The sequence below is a fragment of the Carassius gibelio genome, chromosome A16 (assembly GCF_023724105.1).
Source record: "Carassius gibelio isolate Cgi1373 ecotype wild population from Czech Republic chromosome A16, carGib1.2-hapl.c, whole genome shotgun sequence".
In the NCBI taxonomy this organism is placed as follows: Eukaryota; Metazoa; Chordata; class Actinopteri; order Cypriniformes; family Cyprinidae; genus Carassius; species Carassius gibelio.
The window spans coordinates 18,387,435-18,410,203 of NC_068386.1; the positions used below are offsets into that span (position 1 = coordinate 18,387,435).

General features: G+C 37.6%; 1 protein-coding gene across 1 annotated transcript; it reads left to right on the forward strand.

Moving 5' to 3' along the window:
• The first annotated feature begins 391 nt into the window (after window positions 1-391).
• On the forward strand, window positions 392-22,747 carry LOC128030825 (juxtaposed with another zinc finger protein 1). The gene is made up of 5 exons (XM_052618849.1): window positions 392-647; window positions 16,394-16,466; window positions 17,691-17,887; window positions 18,367-18,536; window positions 20,670-22,747. The coding sequence occupies exons 1-5, from the start codon at window positions 449-451 to the stop codon at window positions 20,844-20,846; spliced, it is 816 nt and encodes a 271-aa protein (XP_052474809.1). The 5' UTR covers window positions 392-448; the 3' UTR covers window positions 20,847-22,747.
• Window positions 22,748-22,769: the final 22 nt, after the last annotated feature.

The window sequence follows — 22,769 nt, forward strand, 5'->3', positions numbered from 1 at the left end:
ATTATTTATAATTCATTATTTTAGAAATTATATAAAAAAATTATTATTATTTTTTTTTTTACAATTGTTAATAGTTATGCAATTAAATCAGAATTTCGGTTTGAAACTTCTATCCAGACTTTTTGATAGCTTTGTGATAAATGTATAAGAATGTACAAATAAAATATAATACAGGCAGACGATAGATAGATAGATAGATAGATAGATAGATAGATAGATAGATAGATAGATAGATAGATAGATAGATAGATAGATAGATAGATAGATAGAGAGATAGAGAGATAGATAGATGTTTTTTTCAAGATTTCAGGTAGTGAAGTGAAGAAACACCCATAAAGGCTTATGGAGCAGAATAAGTGTGTAGTATTTCATATCAACAGGTATGACGTGTGCGCCAGTGGGCCCTCCTCTCTCTGCTTGTCGCGCGCTGCTCCAGCTGCTGCCGCCGATGTGTGTCTGTCTGACGGTTCGTGCGTGCGCGCGATCTCCTTTCCGCTCGCCCCGTGCTGCTGCTCCTCAATGTAGCCAAACCATGACAGGCATCGCCGCTGCCTCCTTCTTCTCCAACAGTTGCCAGTTCGGAGGCTGTGGACTGCACTTCGAGTCGCTGGCCGAGCTCATCGTGCACATCGAGGATAATCACATCGGTAAGTGCGCTCGCGGAAACACAATCTGTGCAGCAATGGCCGGCTCGCGCGCACCACCATCACACTCACTTCCTGCGTCGCAGAGGCGCTGTTGCTAGGTGTGGTGAAACGATGGGACTTAAGGTACGTTTAACTCGATTTAGTGGCGCTTTCAGGTGTCGATAGCACAAAATACGAACATATTCGGGCGTCGTTAAACCCCTTCATGATCTCAACGTGTAAACACAAGCGGCAGTGCTGCAGTTAGAGTGTTAATTTCTGCCCAAGGCCCACACAAACACGGAGCTTCACGGAGATGAGTCCATCTCATCCGCTCAGAACAGCTCATAAACACGAAATGCATGTATAAAGCGGATTAAATTCCCGATAGAACTGATTAAATAATTGTTAGTTAATGCCAGCACTAGAGCTTCCGTATTATGGCTGAAGGTAACGGGGAACGAGTGCCCCTGATCATATGCGTCATAATAATGTGGCAGACATACAAATACATTTTTAGGCTAAACGACTTACATGCAGAAAATACAAAACAGTGGCATCAGATGACTATGTAAGAAGGTATTCACTTATTAAATCATGAGCGTAATTTGTTTGTATTAATCCAAAGTTACAATGTCCTGTAAATTATGACACTGTGGTAGCTTCCATTTCAGAGCTGTTAGATATCAAATGTGTTGTCACAAAGATTTCAAAATGTTTTCTAAAAAAGTAAAACAAATAAACAAATAAATAAATATGGGGGGAGGGGTTGTGCTTTAAAAGTAAAAAAAGTAACTGAAGATAAAAAAAAAATATTACGAGAAATAATGATTTATGCAACATCACAACTCTGAAATATATAGTTGAAATAAAGTTACTGAAATTAATCACGTTGTGAGATAAAAATGTATAATTATAATATAAGATATAAAGTCACACAACAAGAAATAGATGAATTTATTAGAAATAAAGTTGTTGTTTCTGATTCTTTGATAAGCAGAACGTGCAAAATAACAGCGTTTGAAATCATTTTTTTATAACTTTTATAAAAGTCTGTCACTTTTAATCAATTTAATGCATCCTTTTACTAAGAAAAAATATTAATTTCTTAATTATTAATAACCTCTGAATTATACTTTATGTAGAAATCAAATAAAGAAATAAGAGTGCAGTTACAAAAAATAAGCACATTTTTAAATATATATACATATATAAATAAACAATTTTCTTTTTTTCTTTTTTTTTCTTTTTTTTTATCTCAGAAACTGTCCTGTGTAATGTTGTCCTGTGTTGTATAATGTATTTCCACAACAACAACAACTATAACAAAATAATAAACTATTACTGCTGATTTCTGGTCTCATACACTGACTTGCTTTTTGTTCAGGGTATTTTTTAATTTGAAGGAAGCACAAGTGATTAAATCAAGGCACGTTTTACCCCACTTTGTCGTGGTTTATATTATTTACAAGTGCAGATATAGGTCATAAGGTCGTACTGGAGCTTATAAGGGTCTGATCTGTTGTCATCCTGGAGCAGGGGTCACATTGGGGTCAGGAATCTTGTTGAGTCCAAGTCTGCAGAACTTTATCCAGTAGAACAGATGCTTAGGGTCAAGGTCTGTTATAGCCTGTAGTGCCTCTCTGAATCACTATTAGTTTTAAGGCTATATTACTGTGGAAATAAATGTATGGATGTGTGCTTGTAAATGAAATGGGTTGTTAAGGCTTTGCACAAAATCAACAGTGTGTTCTGTTATTTCTGGCTGTTGGACACCGAAATAGAGCGAAAGTAAACATGAAATGACTGAAGGTGAAGTCCAAAAATGTAAGCATAGCATGAGAGGGAATCCTGGTTTGCTTTGAGCACAGCTGAAAAAGGATGTTTCTTCGTCAGTGATTCAGTCTTTGTAGTGCTGATGGATATCTCAGTCAGTGGGGGCTGGATCTGGACTATGCTGCTGTAATTTAACACCGTTCACACTACCTGTCCAGTAGACACTAGCAAGAGCCCGCATGGAGTGAATTTGTAAGGAGAAACCTGATTTCCAGAGACAAAGCGCCCCCTCCCCTACCCTGCTGACTGACATTCCCCTGTTAGCTCAGCTGGCCTTTGAGAGGGAGATCTGTCTGGAGAGCTGGTATAAATCATCCGTCCAGTCAAGCGATTTAGCCTGAGGAGCTTTCTGCCATCCATGTGCACTCCAAAAACACACTTCAGCTCAGATACTCTGCAGCAGACTGAAATTTTCCATGCATGCAACACTTTTTGAATGTATAATGTCCTTGTTTGAATAGTTTTTTAATGAATGCATTTTCAGAATCATGTGATCTAATGGTCCATATCAGTTATAGATATTTACGATTAATTTATTGGTATCAGTGCATTTGTTTTATCCCATATAGTTACTTTTTTAAATTATTTGTTCATTTAATTAGTATTTAATTATTTGAATATTACTGTTTTATTATTCATTAATCCATTTTATTTTATTTTATTTAGATATGTTAGTGTAGAATTAAAATAGTATAGATTTGAGTATTTTTTATATAATAAATGTCATGATGCAGCCACTGAAGGCTTGTTTTCAAATTTTACAAATAGGTCATAAAGATTGTACAGACCATACTAACTAGAGATCAGGGCCGTTTCTAGGCATGGACAATCTAGGTGGTTGCCACCAGCTGATAAGGGTCCCAACATCCCTGTTAATGTTAAAGGTGCAGTATGTAAAATTTACAGTTAACGGTGAAAATGCGTACTGCTGTCCTCATTCAAAATATCGGAGAGAGTTGTTTCTCTCCTTCCCCTCAAACGTTATGCTCTTGTGGCAACTGGCAACCCAGCATGCTGAAATACTATTGGCTAAACTGGCAGTGGGCGGAATCACACAGACCAAAACAAAAACAGACATTCTGACACAGAACGCATATTTCGTAGTAAAAGAAAACTGTCTGGAGCATCATTTTTCATAGAAACAAGTTTGAGCTTAACATGTTTTCTGAAAATCTGCAAACATATGGTATATTTATGATTTAGTACAGTCAAAAAAAATTACATCCAGATCCAATGCCTTTAACTGTAAATACACAGGATTTCCGCAAGAATTAACTTTAAATACATTTAAGCAACTGAATATTAGATTATTATTTTTTAATGTTATCAAAAAGACAGTGTTCAGAAATACGGTTACATTAAAGTTCATTAGTTAATGTTAGTTTACTAGTAAAAATTTCCTAAGAATGAATGGTAGCACTTTATTTTACAGTCCTGTTCCTCATGTACATACTATGTACTTATTATAGTAATTACAAAAACTATTCAATAACTAGGTACTAACCCTGAACCTACCCCTAAACCTAACCCTACACCATGTTGTTACCTTGTATTTCCAGAACTTTCTTAGATAAATACACTGTAAGTACACTATAAGTACATGTTAGTACACATACTGTAAAATAAAGTGCAACCGAATGAACAATACTTCTAGAGCATTTATTAGTCTTCATTTATGTTAATTTCAAAAGTTGTGCTTGTTAACATTAGTTAATGCACTGTGAATCAACATGAATTTACAGTGAATTACTGTTTTGGTTAATTAAAATTAACAAAGATTAATAAACACTGTAATAAACGTTTTTTTTATTATTTGTTTATGTTAGATAATACATTAACTTACATTAACCAAAGGAATCTTATTGTAAAGTGTTACCAGAAATCCAAAGTGCATATAGAAAATATATTATTATTTTATTTTAGTGAATGCATCTGCAAAATAACACAAATTTTGGGTGATGATTGCCGTATCTTCACTGTATGATTAAAGGGTTAGTTCACCGAATAATGAAAATCCGTCCATCTTCTACTCACCCTCGAAGCATCCTAGTTGTATGTGACCTTCATCTTTCAGAATAATGCAATCGAAGTTATTTTAAAAATTGTCCTTGCTCTTCCAAGCCTTTTAGTGGAGTAAGCGATTGTTTGTTGTCAACTGTTCACAAGACATGATATAAAGTACGCACATCTTTAATAAAACATCCCTCACCAGGATCCGGGGGGTGAATAAAGGCGCCCTGTAGTGAACCCATTCGTTTTTGTAAGATAAATATCCAGATTTCAAATCTAATAAACAGTTTTTTTCTCACTTCTTCTGACTGTTGGGAACCAGAAGACGTGAAGGTGGATGTTGTAGTTCGTCTATGCTGCGTGATAGGGGTGTCACGATTCTCCAAATCCTCGATTCGATTGCATTTTCGATTCTAAGCTCACTTCGATTCGATTCTCGATTTTTACATGTATTCTTTTTAAAGCACAGATTGTCATTTTTCAAACTTGACTTTTATGCAATATAATATCTGACCTTTGTTTGCAATGTACCACACTACATTGTCAAATTTAAAACTTTTATTAACAACGTAATGTAACAATAACTTATATCTTTAGTCAATTGAAAACTTAAAATAAACTGCCATCCAGTTTCTCTGTTGTAAGTGCAGTCTTCTTCACAAAAGATGACATTCAAGTTCACAACAAAACAAACAAAAACAATAAAAAATGACTAAACTAACCTTCAAATATTACGATGTATCTATTTATGTATCTATTTACACACACACACACATATATATATATATATATATATATATATATATATATATATATATATATATATGTGTGTGTGTGTGTGTGTGTGTGCATCATTACAGTCTGTAAAATAGGTGTATCTTTATTACAAGACCGCAATCACTAGCAATCAGAAGAATTCCAGTTAATCAAGTATCTACAAAAGATCTACTCTATAAACAATGCATTAAATTACATTAAAGACAAAAATAAATTAAACAAGCAAAAGAAATGATAACTCACATGTATCTGGTCCACTGATGAAGTCATGGGTCAAGTCAAGTGAATTATTAGTCATTTTCTAACAGGCGTCGAATACTGATTTTAGGAAAAGAGGAATAACGAATGACATTTGAGATAACAACTAAAACAGCAAGCCCCGCCCCATGACTGACAAAAATAAAATTGTTCGCGCGAGCAGAGGTGAGATGATCGAGCGCGAGGATGTGGGGAATGAGCATGCGCGCGCGAGGGCTTGTATTGCGCGCAGAGTACATGTCACGCATGCGCGAGAGTTCGAAATGAGCTTGCGGGGTCCCGTTTCTTCGCATCCGATTCAGTTTTCCTCTCGCGGAAGCCATATAGCGCGCGCCAGCATCAGCTGTATGCTCAGTTATTTTTGTCATTGATTTGCCGTCATACAACATGGGAACGTTGCAGCATCGACGATTCCATTTTTTAATTCGAAGTTTGAGACTGTGACTCAATTTCGATCGATTTCGATTTAAAATCGAAATCGTGAAACCCCTACTGCGTGATTAGTGACGAGTGCAGAAAGAACAAAACAAACGCTGTTCACAAATTAAAAGCACAATACGAGGATTTGTAAAGAAGAACATTAGAGGATTTTGATGATTTCCTTTGATCTTACATAGTGCTGCAACGATGCGTCTATGTCATCGATTACGTCGACTACAAAAATACGTCAACGTGCGTGAAATACGTCGATGCGTCACACTGTTTACACTTCTGCTCCTGTGAATGGAGAAAGTTGCATTCTATCACAAAAACAGAGACCACGGTTATTAAAAGTATGGGAATACTTTAAACAGAGGACAAATAAAATGGCCCTTTGTTCCCTTTGCAAAACCGATATGGTGTACCAAGGCAGCACAAATGCGATGCACGAGCACCTCAGAGGACAACATCCTGGCGCTCTCCGGTGCTACGGTTTAACTAGTTACCGTGTGATCTGGTGACCAACTTCCTGGTTCAGGTCTCTGCTGCAGATGTGATGGAACGACCGCAGCAGATTCGCCGATTCTAAAAGCACAAACTGATGTGATATTATTAACTGTCTAATAAATGCAGACTTGCTCATTTCATGATTCTGATACTCTTGTAAAGATTAAAAGTTATTGGTATGATCACCCGTACCGGCTGAAGTGAGTAGGCTAAACAAAAAAATTAAAAATAAAGTAAATCTGTGTTGGCGCAGGTTTCGAACATGCGTTAAAAGACGGCGTGCTGCGAGACAACAGTCACAAACCACCGAGCTACCGATCTACACCGAATCAGCTCCAGATCTCTGAATTCAAGACAGGACTCTCGGCGGCACATCATGCAGCTGTTTAATCAAGGAAATGTGGTCGTGTTAACTTGTGACCTGTGTTTTACCTATTATGAAAATAAACCATAGCAGAACCCTGACTACATTTTATGGTTTGTGATGCTAAAGAACATTTCATGACATCTCAGACAACTGTAAATTTGTGGCTACTTTGGTTTAATTATGTTGGCTTGGCAACAAGCCAACATACTGTTATGCTATTTAAACTTCTCCTTCTTATTATTTTTCTGAGACTAAACGCTACTCCTCCTAGGACTTTAAAGCCACAAGCCCCAAACTCGGCAGACACATGCGGGATAGAGCGGTGGTGTGTGCTATATCTTTTCAGACTGATCAGACTTTAAGTTTTTTTTTTATTAATTTTTAAACATCAATTCCCATAGACTTCCATTGTCTGAGAAAAATCGCGCCCCTACTGGCTGCAATACCCGGAGTTTTGTTAACTTTCACTTTTACATTGGTTAAAAATACAAGTAAATAATAAAATTTCCTTCAAACTGACAAGCTATACCAACATATCTGATTTATTACAGGGGTTAGGTCTCATTAATAATTGATTTCTGGGCAGAGAGCAGTCAGAAAGACGAGAGAAGAATCACTGCTACTCAGCTCAGGCTGTCTCCACGGAGCTCACAAAGAGCGAATTCACTCTTATTTAAGACCTTTAAAACGGCGATTGCACGCAATCTACCCGTTAGAACACACCAAGAGCTGAATTCAGATGTTTCTGAACTGTTTAAAGTAATAACATGATATATTCGCGGCAGCCAAATGTCCGCGAGCTCGCGATGTATTTCTCTGAACACTTGAAGTCCACATGACAGCCGCGTTTCGGGGCGAGATCGGACAAATAAATAGGCTACACATTTCATTCACACTGACAAGCTAAACCAAAATATGTTATTATTAATATTTAATACTGTTTATGTGTGCAAAATGAAATATAATTTGACATCGTGATACAGCTTATGAATACTGGAAGGAAAAAAAGTCACGACAGCCTATTAACTCTGGAGTCGATTAACGCATATACGCGTTTTGAGTCATTTTCTCCTGATAAGCCCGAAAATTACTTAAATTACACTTTCAGTTTTAATCGTACAGATAAGAGCAATACATCAATCGAATCTGTAAAGGGTCTACTTTATTTGGATACAAACATAATAACAACAAAACTTTGGGCACTTATAAAATAAAGATAACAAACAAGGTGTGCTGTCTGCAGCCTTGGTCTGCGCTGATCTTCATTTACAAACACGTCATTAAAATAAACTGTAACTCCATGAATACTCAACGAAGAGACATGAGAGATATATCTATAGAAAGCTTGCCATGTCTACTTTTAAACTAAACAAGTGCTCCCGAACAAATAAATACGTGTATTTCATGCGTAGACGTATTTCATGCGTAAACACGTATTTAATATTATTTATTTATCGGCGCTGCACAACATGGTAAAGTCATTTATATATTTTTTTAAGAGCTTCTTAAAATACTATATTACTCCGATATTATATCCAATATTATTTAACGGGTTAAATACATGTTGTTTACACGTGAAAAATCAGCGGGTATTTAACTTGTATTTCACGTGTTAACGTGAAATACACGTGAAATACATGTGAAGTACACGTTAAAATCAGTTTGAAGAGGTCAATGTCATTGGCTGCTTAGGACTTGGGTCAAACCACTTCTGTGAGCTTAGAGGGGTGTACCATTCATAGACAAGCAACCACCATTTAACATGCTATAGATCAGCTTATTCAGCCTTATTATTTAGTCTTTTTTCTTTTCTGTTTTGTATAGCCTATATAAATAATATATTTAAGTTTCAGTTTTATGAAATATTTATTTTATAATAAATATTAATTTAAATTTTGTGGTGATAGTATAAAGTTTATAAAAGTTACAGTATTTTGTAATGAAACAGGACTTTTTGTTTAGCTCTTGACTCGCCGAAGTATACTATATATAGTGTCCCTTCTTACATTTTTCAGTAATGTGTGATAACTTAAAATATGTTGTCAGTACTATTAAAATAAGATTAAATTGAATGGTATTTAGGAGTTTATGGTTTTTGCATGACTTATTTCGCATTCAGCTAGACAACCCTGTCGTAGCTGTTATCATAGCCTAGGCTTTTTATTAAAAAAGAAAACAGCAAGGGACCATGGAAAAACACTGTTGCAGGTGTATTTTTTATTTATTTTTTTGCAGCGGGACAACTCAAGAATGTTGGGCACACAAGTACTGTGGCTCTTTTGCCCCATGGCCAAGATGGCCAAGCCAACATCAAAGTTAGTTCACTAACTTTTAATTCTAGTTATAAACGCTATCGTTAACTCATATTTACCATATTAAAATAATTTTCTTTGCCTCTTTATTTTTGTAAACTGTAAAAACTTCAACAACATTGAAGTATTTTTTGGAAAGAAAATGAATAAAGGTTGAAATATTATATAAGAAGTTGTACTTATTTTTTTGTAAAGTTATCCAAAGGATTCATTAGCTAATCAAAAAAGAACATTAGATTAATCATTTATTTTAATAAAAAGAATCATTAGAGTAGTCGACTAATCGAACAAATAATCGTTAGATTAGTCGACAGAAAAAATTATCGTTAGTTGCAGCTCTACTCCTACATTTCCCAGAGGCACATGTGATGCATACGTCTTCCATCATCCTCCTTCACGTCTTCCGGTTCCCAACAGTCAGTAGAAGTGAGGAAAAAAAAGTATTATGTTTGAAATCTGGATATTTATCTTACAAAAACACATGGATTCGCTACAGGGGGCCTTTATTCATGTGCATAGAGAAAGATTAATGAGCCGGTCTGAATTTCAACTTTGCAAGCAGCTTACTGAGGTAAAGGCAACAAAGCAGGTTCAAATCCAACGATTATGACAAATCTTGTCTACTGACATTGTTTTATCTGATAATTATTCTTTAAAGAAATATATAGAAAGTGTAGATGTATCCTTATGTAATCTTGGACTTTATACTGACACCTATTGGACAGGATTAATTCAGTTTGCAAACTGTTAAAGGGATAGTTCAGCCAAAAATGAAAATAATGTCATTAATAACTCACCCTCATGTCGTTCCAAACCAGTTAGACCTCCGTTCATCTTCGGGACACAGTTTAAGATATTTTAGATTTAGTCCGAGAGCTCTCAGTCCCTCCATTGAAAATGTATGTACAGTATACTGTCCATGTCCAGAAAGGTAATAAAAACATCTTCAAAGTAGTCCATGTGACATTAGTTTACAACAGGGTGGTTGTTGTTTTTTGTTCCTTGGATTCAATCATTCATTTAACAATGCGTGTTGTTGGATTTTGGTTTTTCTGAAAGTAAAACTAAAAATATGTAATTCATATAGCGCTATTATAAGTACTCTGTCAGTTCAGTTGTTTGAAATGGCTGGTCATGTTATTACACTGGGGGTGTAGAAAAAAAAATATTTTAAAGAAAACAATGTATCCTAAATGTGAGGGGACAACATTTTATGGATATTTCTCAAGACGTGTTCATTCCTTGCTTAAAGTGTATAATTTTTCTTTAATTAGCAATAAATTGCTGCATGGCCCTTTAAATACCGCTGTGGCTGATTAGATTTTTTTGGTTGTTGTTGCGGTTTGCTGTAGTATTGCCGTGACTGAATGTTTGAGCAGAGGATCATTTTACCAAGTCAAATGGAGGCTGAGTTGCCACAATGGGAACACACAAGAGCCCCACTCGAACAAAATAAAATGACCTAGAAAAACACTGCCGTTCCGCTCAGTACTCTTAAACCTGACATTCGGAAAACTGATAGCATTTAGCTTGCCTGCCTTTGTTGAGCTTATTTTCACTGTAGGATTTATGTACCAGGTTAAATTCCCCTCTGGGTCTTCATGTTTACATCTAAACTAAATGTGTCAACACACCGTGGTGCCCCATTCACTGATCGGATGAGATGGAGGTTGATCAATTCCAGGCATCTGACCTGAGCGGAGCTTGTTGTAATACCACTTCTGCTCTCTGATCGCACGTCTCGCATGTGTCCGGGGTGTTAGCTGAAGGAGAGTGTGGCTAAAGTGACTTATTCTGCAGTAATGAGGCAATTAGTGTCCCATGGAAGCCCTCCCTCACCCACAGTCCTGCTCCTGGCGAGGTGTGAAATCTGGCATGGCCCCACATAGGCCTGGAGCAAGCCTAATTACAAAGTGGGATGGTGGATTTTGGCCTCTCTTCCTCTTCATCTGGGGGCCTGCTGCTAAAGACATTCTCTGCTTTAATTAACACCCGGCCAAACAAAGCTCACATTCTAACGGGTGAGATGGGTACATTGATGTGTGTTCTTGTGACCAGTAGGGGGCGATGGCATGCTACCAGAAGAGCTGAGCGGAGATTTGCGAGGTCGGGTGGAGAAATGTTGCCGATAGGCCTCATTGCTCACAGCAAATGAGCTCGTGAAGTTTAAGGTTGTAATATTTTATCACCTTTGAATTTTCCTCCGTCTTCAAGCAAATCCTAGTTTGTGGTTAAAATGCTCTCTAGGGTTTGATTGTTATATATATCGATGGCAACAGTGTAAATGCAAGGGAACCTTTTACTGTTCGTACTTGTGCCATGTGGGTTCTGTAAGCAACGTGTCCTCCTCATAAAGATCCCTCCGAGACTCTTGCTGGATGTGACAATTTATGCGATTCTTTTTCGACTTCCAGCTCTTAAAATTGTGAATTTAAAACTGCCGGGCTGTGGCCTCCAAGGGTTTCACATTAAAAGTGTTAATATGATGTTGAGATGATTTAGGGAGTTGAACATTATTGGGTAATTATTTTAGTTTGAGACTACAGTGTTATCCTGCCGGTGTTTGGAGACTATCATTAAAAAATAGAGGTTTTTTTTTTTTACATACACTTACATCAAATTAATGTAATGAAAAGCCTCATCTTTCGAAAACATCTGGCTTTTAAAAGATTTAGCTCCACCAAATTGGACAGAGGTCCAGATTTTTTTTTTTTTTAGGTCAAATTTTAGTCTTTTTTTTTTTTTTTTTGTCTACTTAGATTTTATTCATGTTTATTTAGTTGGTTATTTTAGTACTTTATTAAACATAAGAATAAAGTACATTTTTTTATATTTTAGTTCCATTAACATTTTTTTATATATATATATATATATATATATATTTTTTTTTTATGGTTTTAGTAAACTATAATGACCCTGCAGAGGTCTTCTGCTGTCAAGATGTCAGCTCTACAGGGGTGATCTGCAGGCCTCTGAACAATGAACCTCTGAGCTTCACCACACTGAGGGCTCCTGGAATGGCCAGGAAAAAAAAAAACTCAACGGAAATAATAAATTTGAGCAGTGACTGCTGCCCCAAGAGCTGCACCTGGTGGACCTAATTACCTCAAACCAACACCCCTGTTCCCTTCCAGCCTTCCATCCAAACCCAGCGCAGGCCAGCTAATGACAGGAAGAGCTGATCTAACCGTGGCAGGGGGCCGCCGCTGATTTAGAAAGTGTATGTGTGTTTGTTTTGGATGTGTGTGTTGTGATGTTCACTTGTGCACGACCACCCATGCTCAAAGGAGCAGCTAAATGTTGAATCTTCTGAATGACAAGAGGCTACACAGCAGCAGCTACTAGTGCGGTTTAGATCTGGGAAGGTTTCTGCTGATGTAATTAAACGTGACTTATTCTCTCCTAGTCACATAGGATGCAACCACTCTGCCTGGTGTGAATATATCACAATTTCACCAACATGGTTTCCCATAATGCTTGGAGGAATAAAAGTAGCTGGAGATTTTTTTTTTTCTCCTAATGTGTCTGGTAAAAAGGGTTGGGGAAAAAACCAGTGCATGTGTAGAGAATCCACTAATGTCTGGATCTCCAGCCGGCCTGAAATATGCAGCCAGTGCAAGACTACATATACACACATTTACACATTACATTACTTCAAGAATGGCAAGTTTCGGCAAAAGTTTGATACTCTAAATAACACTGTGGATGCGTGATATATGTGTACCTTATCAGTTATGCACTGATACTTTAACATTTATTGGGCAGTAATGGAAATTTAATGTTGCATGCTTATTTTTCTTACATTTAAATGACCTTTCCTGGCATTTAACATTCACTTAAAGTTCATCTTTAAAATCACCTATTTAATGAAAGTAGATCTCAAAAAGAAAACCCATTTTACTACTGAAAATTATAAAGTGTAATTATTATTTTTTTTATTATTATTATTTAAATAAAATAGTAGATCATTTTAATTTTAATAGTCTATTTCGGTTATCAGCCACAACATGAAAATTATCATAAGCTCATTTTTATCAGGCAGAATAAATCGCAATACTTGTCATATTCAAAATACATATTTTCTTGGTAATATATATAATTTTTTAATTGTTGAATGATATGTTTTTAATGGCCAGTACCTGAATCTAGAGAGCAAGGTGACCAATGTCCATAATGTAATACTGAAATATATAATGCAGATATGTAATACAACATTGTCGAATTTGTTTGACTTTCTTTCTTCAGTGAAACAAAAAAGAAGGTATTTGTATATAGAATGGGAACCAAAATATCTTATTTTTTGTGTGACAAAAGAAAGTAGCCGTACAGTAAATTTGGAACAATATGATGATGATTAAATTATTGAATTTTCATTTTTGGGTGACCTATCCCTTTCATTAAAACGTGGATTAAGATGATTATTAAGATATTCTTCAAACTCTTCCTGGGTCTTGAGCAGCGGTGAAATAGTGCACCTATGTCCGTGAGAGAGAGACCACCGAGGTAGACCACCTGTTTGTGTACTTGTGGACCACCTCTTCCTGTACTGGGGTCCTGGTTGGCAGCAGCTCTGGGGCCCGTTAGTGACTTCAGGCCCTAAGGAGCCTGGGCAATCCTATGTGTGATTTACGGAGTGTGTGTGCGGATTGATCGATGTGTGTGTGACTGTATGCAGCTCTTCTTGTTTCTCCTCTTCAGGGGCTTTTCCCCTACACGGGTCATACGCACACATACAAAACACCTTTTTCTTGGCACAGGTACGGCACAGTGCCTAATGCATCTTTGTGTGTGTATGTGTCTGGCAGGAAAGGTGTGGGGTCTTTCTCGCAGTAGTTAAATCAGTGCTAATGAAACACTTTAGCTGAGGCGCAGGCAGAGCTGAAAGCTTTAAACCGTGAACCGATGCGGAACGACACGCATTCATCCTACCTGCCCTTCAAGAAGCCTGTTGTTCAGATGGCAACTGAAACCAAACCATATAATGCCATTGCTGGGGAAGCATCTGTGCAGTCCAAATCATACGGTCTCATTTGTATATTTTCGTAGCTTATGCTCTATGATGGGCATGTTTAGGGGTGAAGCTTCATGGTTACTTTTACTCTAAAAATCGAATGCTTTCTCATGATTCACATCAAACTAATTTGTAGGAAATTGTGAGTGGACTGCTACATTTTAATTACCGCATTTTTCGGACTATAAGTCGCACCTGAGTATAAGTCGCATCAGTCCAAAAATACGTCATGATGAGGAAAAAAACATATATAAGTCGCACTGGACTATAAGTCGCATTTATTTAGACCCAAGAACCAAGAGAAAACATTACTGTCTCCAGCCGCCAGAGTGCGCTCTGTCTTCAGTGTAGACTACAGGAGCACTGAGCAGCATAGAGCGCCCTCTCGCGGCTGGAGATGGTAATGTTTTCTATTGGTTAATTTCTCTTGGTTCATTTCTCTCGGTTCATGTCAAATTAATTTTGATAAATAAGTCGCGCCTGACTATAAGTCGCAGGACTAGCCAAACTATGAAAAAAAAGTGCAACTTATAGTCCGGAAGATATGGTATTTTATTTATTTTTTTACTTAGCAATGGAATAGTAAAGTGTCCATCAACTGGGCACTTCAGAATCAGGGCAGAAATAGTATGTTATCAAGGTATTTTTCACCTACTGGTTTTCGAAATGCTGTGAATTTGTACATGGTACTCCTTTAGCGTACATATTTTTCTTATATAGTTGGCCAGCATTCGATTTCAGAAGCAGTGCAAAACTTTGCATGAGCTTGCGTTTTCCGCTCTCCCTCTTCTCGCATGCATAATAGTAGTCAACAGAAAGAAAAGTACAGTGGGACCACCCCTTAATGCATCTTTTCAGACCAACACAAACATTTGCATGCTGTCAATGCAACTTAACTGTTTTTTTTAACAGTTGCACGGATTTGGAGGCACTCTCATACTGTTTTTCTCAACAATGAATATCAGAGTAAGAGTAAATACAAAGATTTAATGTAAATGCAGTTTGACTCTGTTTCTTCTCTCTTTGACAAGTAGGTGTCAGACAGAAAGTTATGTATATTAAAAAGGGTCAGCATCCTGATGCGCAAATATCATATGCCACCTACTGTCCGAGACTGAAACTGCATGTTCATTCAGCCCGTTCATTCTGAACAGACGAACTGCATAACGAAAATTGGACGTGCAAACTGAGACAAATATTTCTCGGGTTAAACGGGGCATAAAGAAATGTGTTTACTCACAGTCACAGCAGAGGCATAAAAAGAGGCTTTGAGATGCATCGCAGTGGGGTGCGCGGGAGGCTCATTAAATGAAACTGTGTTTTGGCAGTGCTTGTGTTAATGGTGTTGGAGAATGCCCGGAGAGACAGGCATCTGAAAGCCATTACCCTGTCCCTGGCAGAGTCGCTGGTATGCGGGCACCGCCGGCCACAGGAGGCACGTCACAGTCACGCGGGGTTTTGCGCTCGCAGGCAATCAAATGCAGTTTAGAGACATTTTAGCCAGTTTGTGTTCGAATGGATCTTAAAATAACAGTAAGTGAGCGAGCTAACTTAAACTGGGATGTTTGATGTCTATAGTTTAGTGAAAGAATGTTGAAATATATACAGATTCGCCACAAGGTGGCAGCGTATCCACAGTGCTGCAGCTTCGTGACAGTGACAGTTTTGACAAAACAGCCCTAAAACCCCAGATATCTTTATTTCTAAAGCGGACTCTTTAATATGCACAACTAAAAACCAGATATAAAACCATTTTTGGCATGGCGTGCAGGCGGGTGATCTGGGTGGCCCTGAGAGGAGTGCAGAAAATGAGCACATCTGGGAGGAAAGGCAGAGAGTTTGGTGTGGGGTGACACTAACCAAATGGCTGTGTCAAGTTTTACCAAACGGCCATTGGATACACTCTCCATAGATCAGTCCAGTCTCTCTCCCATGCAGATTTATTCTGCCACTAAGTAGAGTTTAATGAAAAAAAAAATGGAGTTAGATGCCATCTGCAAGTGATTGTGGACATGTTGTGTGGCAGAATCTAGTATTGAGTTTGAAAGTCAGTGACTTTAACAATAAAGTGAGTAATAGCTTCACTCTGGCAATGACTCGTAAGCTTCAAGCTCACTGATTTGGATGTCCCAGGATGACTCTCTGGGACACCCGAAGACTTTTATATATGCTTTTTGTGAATGTTGCTTAGGCACCGCAGTGCTCTTGGTTGTTCTTTTGTGGCGTCTTTGTCAGTCTAGTGAATTATTCATCTCTCTGTTTTGTTTAGATACAGATCCTCGCGTGTTGGAGAAACAGGAACTGCAGCAGCCCACTTATGTCGCCCTCAGCTACATTAACAGGTACATGAGCCTTTAGATCTTATGGCATAATAAATGAATTTCATGCTATTATGTACAAATGTTTTTTATTATTATTATTATTATTATTGATTGCATGTGTAGAGACAGAGATCTGGGTGATCAATGTACACAATACAATAAAATGTAATTAATATATATTTATGTGTGTTTCTTTGTGTGTGTATGTTTATTTATTTATGTAATAAAAATATTTTCATTTTTTGATGGTAGGAAATTACAGTAATTTGCACAGTACTGTATCTTCAAAATATATATATGTAAAATATTACAAAATCACAGTCAAAATAAAAAAAAATCTATAAACCTGCTGGCTATGTATATAGCAAAATAGTAATTAATGAGGTGATTATTAGACTTTAGGTTTTTCACCCTTACAACTGTACAAAAGTAACCAAATGACAAAACCGAATCTGAGAGCATCCAGCATTTTCCTTAACAGGTTTCTGTTGTTTTTGAATAATGGTCACGTGTGGTCATCTTATAAGGGATCTGGTCAGTTTATGAAGCCGAAATGAACTTCAAACCAGCACCCAGGCCTTCATATACCCTCAGTTTCACTCTGTTGAATGTGGTTTGTGTAGGAATACTCCGAGCTTTGAGACAGAAGCAGTTCCAGTGTTAAACAGCTTTAATAGGCCGAGAGGTGGTGGAAATAGTTGCATAACAAGGAGGAGTCACTTGTGTCCATCTATTGTTGCTTTATGTGGCTTTGCTGGTAATCTGTTAATTTCACACCAGCTTTAATAATGTCTGTGTGAACATTTATACCTTATTACATACATTTACTGCCAGTTTTATAATGCAACAAAAGAAGTTAGAGTGAATGCATTGTTGTAAGGTGGATTAGACTCCTGAAGCAGCTGAATTGTAACAGATAGATAGACTCTTGGTTCTTCATGGACTTAATTTTTTTATTTACTTCTATTTTCCCCCAGAAACATCACGTAGGTTTTTGCAGTGGGTAAATTTAATTGGCTGGAAAGCTGTCGTTTTCAATCATTATCCAGTAATCACAACCAGCTAGAAAAGCCGTGGAAATTAATTGCGCAGAAAGTGCGACGGCAAATGTACTGTTTGTTCTGCTGGATTAAAGTATTTTAATTTACGACTGTTACTTTTCATGTTTGGGCTGCCCAGTAAGCAACAGGTCTTTGTTTTGTGTTCGCTATAACTTCATCTAATAAATTTTGCTTCCCTGTCTAGGTTTATGACGGATGCAGCGCGGCGGGAGCACGAGACTCTGAAGAAGAAAGTTCAGCCGAAGCTGTCTCTCTCACTGATGGGCAGTTTTTCCCGCAACAGCGTGGCCACGCCCCCTCGCCACAACAGTGGCAACCTGACCCCGCCCGTGACCCCGCCCATCACACCCTCATCTTCATTCAGGAGCAGCACCCCCACAGGTATTCCACCCAAACACACACGTGCACCTCTATTATGTTTCCTAGAAAGAAGAGGGTTGGTCTAACAGCTCCATTAAACCTGCATTGCTGCTTTGATAGTCTGATGTAATGGATAATCAAATAAGATGGGCTTCCCATGGGCTTCTCCAGAGCAAAATGCACTCTCTCTCCCACGATTAAATGTTTTAAGCATTTTATTTTTGTGGGTTTGGAACCCAAACTAAATAGTCTCCAAATGGTATCATACTATTACTGTGCATTAACCCCTTAGACCTTCCAGATTCTTTCTCATAAAATGCAAACGCAAACTGGGCACTGTGGGTACTGTGAGAAAGACAGCTGTACCAGTTCTCCTTAAAGCTTTTGTTTGTTGCGGTGGCTGATGGGAAACGCTGTTTGGCGGAGTAGTGCTTCAATATCTGGTTTCATGCGGCATAACACGATTCTTTAGTAAACGATGATTTGCTGTGTACTCTCAGGCAGCGAGTATGACGAGGAGGAAGCAGAATACGAAGAGTCTGACAGCGACGAGTCGTGGACCACCGAAAGTGCCATTAGCTCTGAATCCATCCTCAGCTCCATGTGCATGAACGGAGGGGATGAGAAACCGTTCGCATGTCCCGTGCCTGGCTGCAAAAAGAGATACAAGGTAAAACGGCTGAAAATATCTACTTTTGTTGGTTTGAGAAAAAAAATTGGAGACATCCTGATTGCATGAAAAACGTGCAAAGGATCTAATTTTGTCAGATTCTAATGAACACATTTTATTTCAGATATGCCTTAAATTATTTCAGTTACAAATATTGTTTAAAAAGTTTGGGGTTGATAAGCATTTTCTTTTTTTATTTAATCACAAATGCAGTAATATTGTGAAATATTATTAGAATTTAAAAATAACAGTTTTGTATTTTAATAGGTTTTAAAATGGCATTTATTCATGTGATTTTTATTTTTTCAGCAGTCATTACTAGTCTGCAGTGTTGCATGATCCTTCAGAAATCATTCGAATATGCAGATTACTAAGAAACTTTTCTCACTGCTATCAATGCTGAAACAGCTTAATATGTTTCATGGAAACAATGTATTTTTTTCAGGATTGTATGATAAATGGACAGTTCACACTTAATGTCCCAAACGTTTGAACAGTAGTGTGTATGCACTGCATATCATCAAATAAATAATAAAATAATTTCTCACGGACCTCAAATCTATTAGCAACATATATTAAGCTGGGTTTTCAATTCCTGTGATTCCATAAACAATAGCAATCAGCAGTGGCACAGATATGATCAAACAGTGAATGCTGGGCTCTTTACTAACACTAAGAGCTGTAATGAGGACGGGGCTGGAGGCTTGACATACATTTTAAAAGCATACATGCAGGCCACTGTGCGTTTTATGAGATTTTCCACAGCTGTCTAGTTCTGGCAGCTGAGATAAATGACGTGCAGCCTGCGAGAGCTGCATTCAGTAAGAGGAACAGGAAATGGATGATGACAGCCATGAGAGTGTCTTTGCATGTCCTGTTAGATGTGGCTCTGATTTGGGTTTATTTGGGTTCAGTCGGTGCCTGGTCTCCACTGCAGACAAGCAGCTGATGGTTTACACACAGCTCTGGATGTGTTATGTGTCTGGAATGATTACAGTGCTTTTTTACTCTCAGATCATTTTGTTTGCCTTCAGATTATTGATAAATGATATGTTACGATGTCAGTACAGAATTAAACACTTGTGGGACATGTGTTTGCACGGTGTAAGCTGCAGTTGCCCCGTCTGTGCTGAACTGAGTCTGTCTAGACGACAGAATGATTCCATTGGCTGAAAGAACTTTTAATGTGCAGTCTTTCCACTTTCTGATTAGACTGTAACCGCATGATGTTTGCCAACTTTGAAAGTAGTCTCTTATTATATTGTTTAACAAAAAAATACAGAAATCCTATAACATTGTGAAATATTATCCCAATTTAAAAGAAGGGTTTTCTATTCGAATATATTTTCAAATGTAATTTATTTGTGTGATGCAAAGCTGTATTTTCAGAATCATTACTCCAGTCTTCAGTGTCACATGATTCTTCAGAAATCATTCTGATGATCTGCTGAGTTGCTGCTCGAGAAACATATGTATTTCTTATCATTGTTGCACAATAACTCCAGTAATAACAAACACTGTGCTAGTTAAACTTTTTGTGGAAACCATGATACATATCTTTTACAATTTCTTGATAAATAAGAGTAATAGTTATTTGAAATAGAAATAGTTTGTAGCATCTTTAATGTCTTGCCTGTTATGTTTGATCAATTTAAAATATTACAAAATTGTATAAATCTTGCTGACCACAGACCTTTGAATATGTATTTTTATATCATACATATTTTTATGTATATGATACATATTTATTTCATTAGTAATTCCAAACGGGCTCCTCAGAATCCATTAATGACATTTTTATAAATTTCAATACATTTGTTTTGAATCAACACTTTAAAATTATATATATATATGTGTGTGTGTGTGTGTGTGTGTACATATACATACATGTATAGTGTTCCTGTAGCTCAAGTGGTAGAGCATTGCGTTAACAAGCGCAGGGGTTCGATTCCCAGGGAACACATGATAGGTAAAAGTTGTTAGCCTGAATGCACTGTAAGTCGCGTCTGCTAAATGCATAAATTTAATTTAATTTTATTTAATATAAATCACAATGCATTGAATTTGTTCTCTAGTCTAGTCAGTTATTGTCTAACCTGAATGATGAAATTCTCTGTTTTTTCTCATTTGCAGAATGTGAATGGTATTAAGTACCACGCCAAGAACGGCCACCGCACTCAGATCCGCGTTCGGAAGCCCTTCAAGTGCCGGTGTGGTAAAAGCTACAAAAGCTCTCAGGGGCTTCGACACCACACCATCAACTTCCACCCGCCCGTCTCTGCCGACATCATCCGCAAGATGCAGCAGTAAAGAGTGCCAACTTCCTCCTCGACAGTCACACACACACACACACACACACACACACACACACACTCCAACACATGTATATACAGAACAAACAGAACACCTCGGCATCCATCCGCACCAGCAGCTGTGGCTGACCATTAACTTTGACACAACTTGTCCTCCATTTTTTGGACAGTGTATCTGAAGGACGATTTGTCTTTCTCTCTATTTTGCTCTTTCAAGAGTAAGACTCCTTCACCTCCCTTTCCCTCCACTCCTCATGAGGAGGAAACTTTAATCTTTTTATATTCCTCTTCCTCAAGGAAGACTCCCTGAATCCCTGTGTCATTCCGTACCTCCATGAGGAGGATCCGATTCTACCGTTCAATCAAAACACTACATTTTGAATCGCGTGTTTTCATTGTCTTTTTTTTGTTCTCTTTATCATTTCTTTGGCTTATTTGTATCTTAACGGTTTTGTATTTTTGCACATTTGCTTCCTCTTTAAAAAATTTTTTTTTGTTTGTTTGATGCTAGGTGCTTATTGTAAAAGACTGACGGTATGTTTGGAAAGGAGAGAATCGTGACTAGACAACCAGCCTGACGCCGAACAGAAGTTAAAGCTTAAGGATTCGGCGTGAACACGAGTCTCTGTGTGAGAAAAACGGAAAATAGGAAAGGCTTGAAACGTCTGAATGTTTGTAATATATATATACCCCATATAAGCAACATTCATAGCTAAAGATTGTGTATATAACTATATTCTATACGTTTCATAGTCAGATTTTAAATTCTATACTTTATTCCTTTATATATTTTCAGCTGAACTTCAGAGATGACGATATGGATTGATTTATGGATGTGCAGGTTTTTGGTAGTGCTTTCACCTTCTCCGTTACTCTCAGAAAAGTTATGAGTTACAGCACCAAATGACTCTCAGGTGACAAATCGCCAGCATTTGAGAACTATAATCCTGTCTGATAGTATTTTAGAGTAGGCTGTTACACTCTTCCCAGATCCGCTGTGGCCGGACTGTTCTAGAGCGATCTAGAACTCCGCAGCGATCTGGTGAAGAACCCAAAGCACTTTGTAGAGACCATTTGCCAACATGTTTAGGGAATTTTGTATTGCCAACAAATTGCGGAACGTTTTCTGCAAATCAGCCGCGGAATTCAAAAGGACTAATACGGCGCTTTGGAGGTCTCCGTTTCTGAGGTTCTTTTTCTTTTCTTTTTTTTCTCTAGCTAAGGGAATTCATTCTTTCGCTTTACCTCCAGTGTGCTTGTTAAGATGTGAGATTATTGAAACTGGTTGCCTTGAATTGTGGGACACCACAGCATTCCAGTATAGTATATGTGTAGCCAAGTGATTCAGATTGTGAATTCATCCCGATTCTGGCTTGTCTCTGGTGTGGCCAATGTGACTTTTATACCCCTAACCTGTCACTGGGGTGATGTAAAGTTACAACCAACCCAAAGATCTTCTTGTATGGACTCGTACCTTGAATCAGAGAGGGACTTGTGGGTGGTATAAATGAACCGTGGCTAGACCCTCCAGAGATCCCAGCCAGAGCAGGGCCTGCCAATCACTCATTATGACATCACTGCATGGACGTTAATGTTATTGGAATTGCAGTATCGGTTTAGATGCAACATTGTAACAGTATTACACTGCCAGTACAGAGGGAAGTATTTGATATATTGTGTACTTAATGTATTGTCTTGATGTGAGTGCTTTAAATGATATTTTCTTAAGTTTCTGGACAACAATGTTCCAACGTGTAAAGAAGTCAGGCACCAGGGGTTGTTTTGGAACTGGTGACATTTTCTGCAACAAAACTGAAAAAAAAGAAGAAAAAAAAGCTGCTTCATAAATGTAAACCTGGTTACATTTTAAATATTAAAATGGGCTCTGATATGTTTTAATTTTTTGCCTTTTTATTGTGGA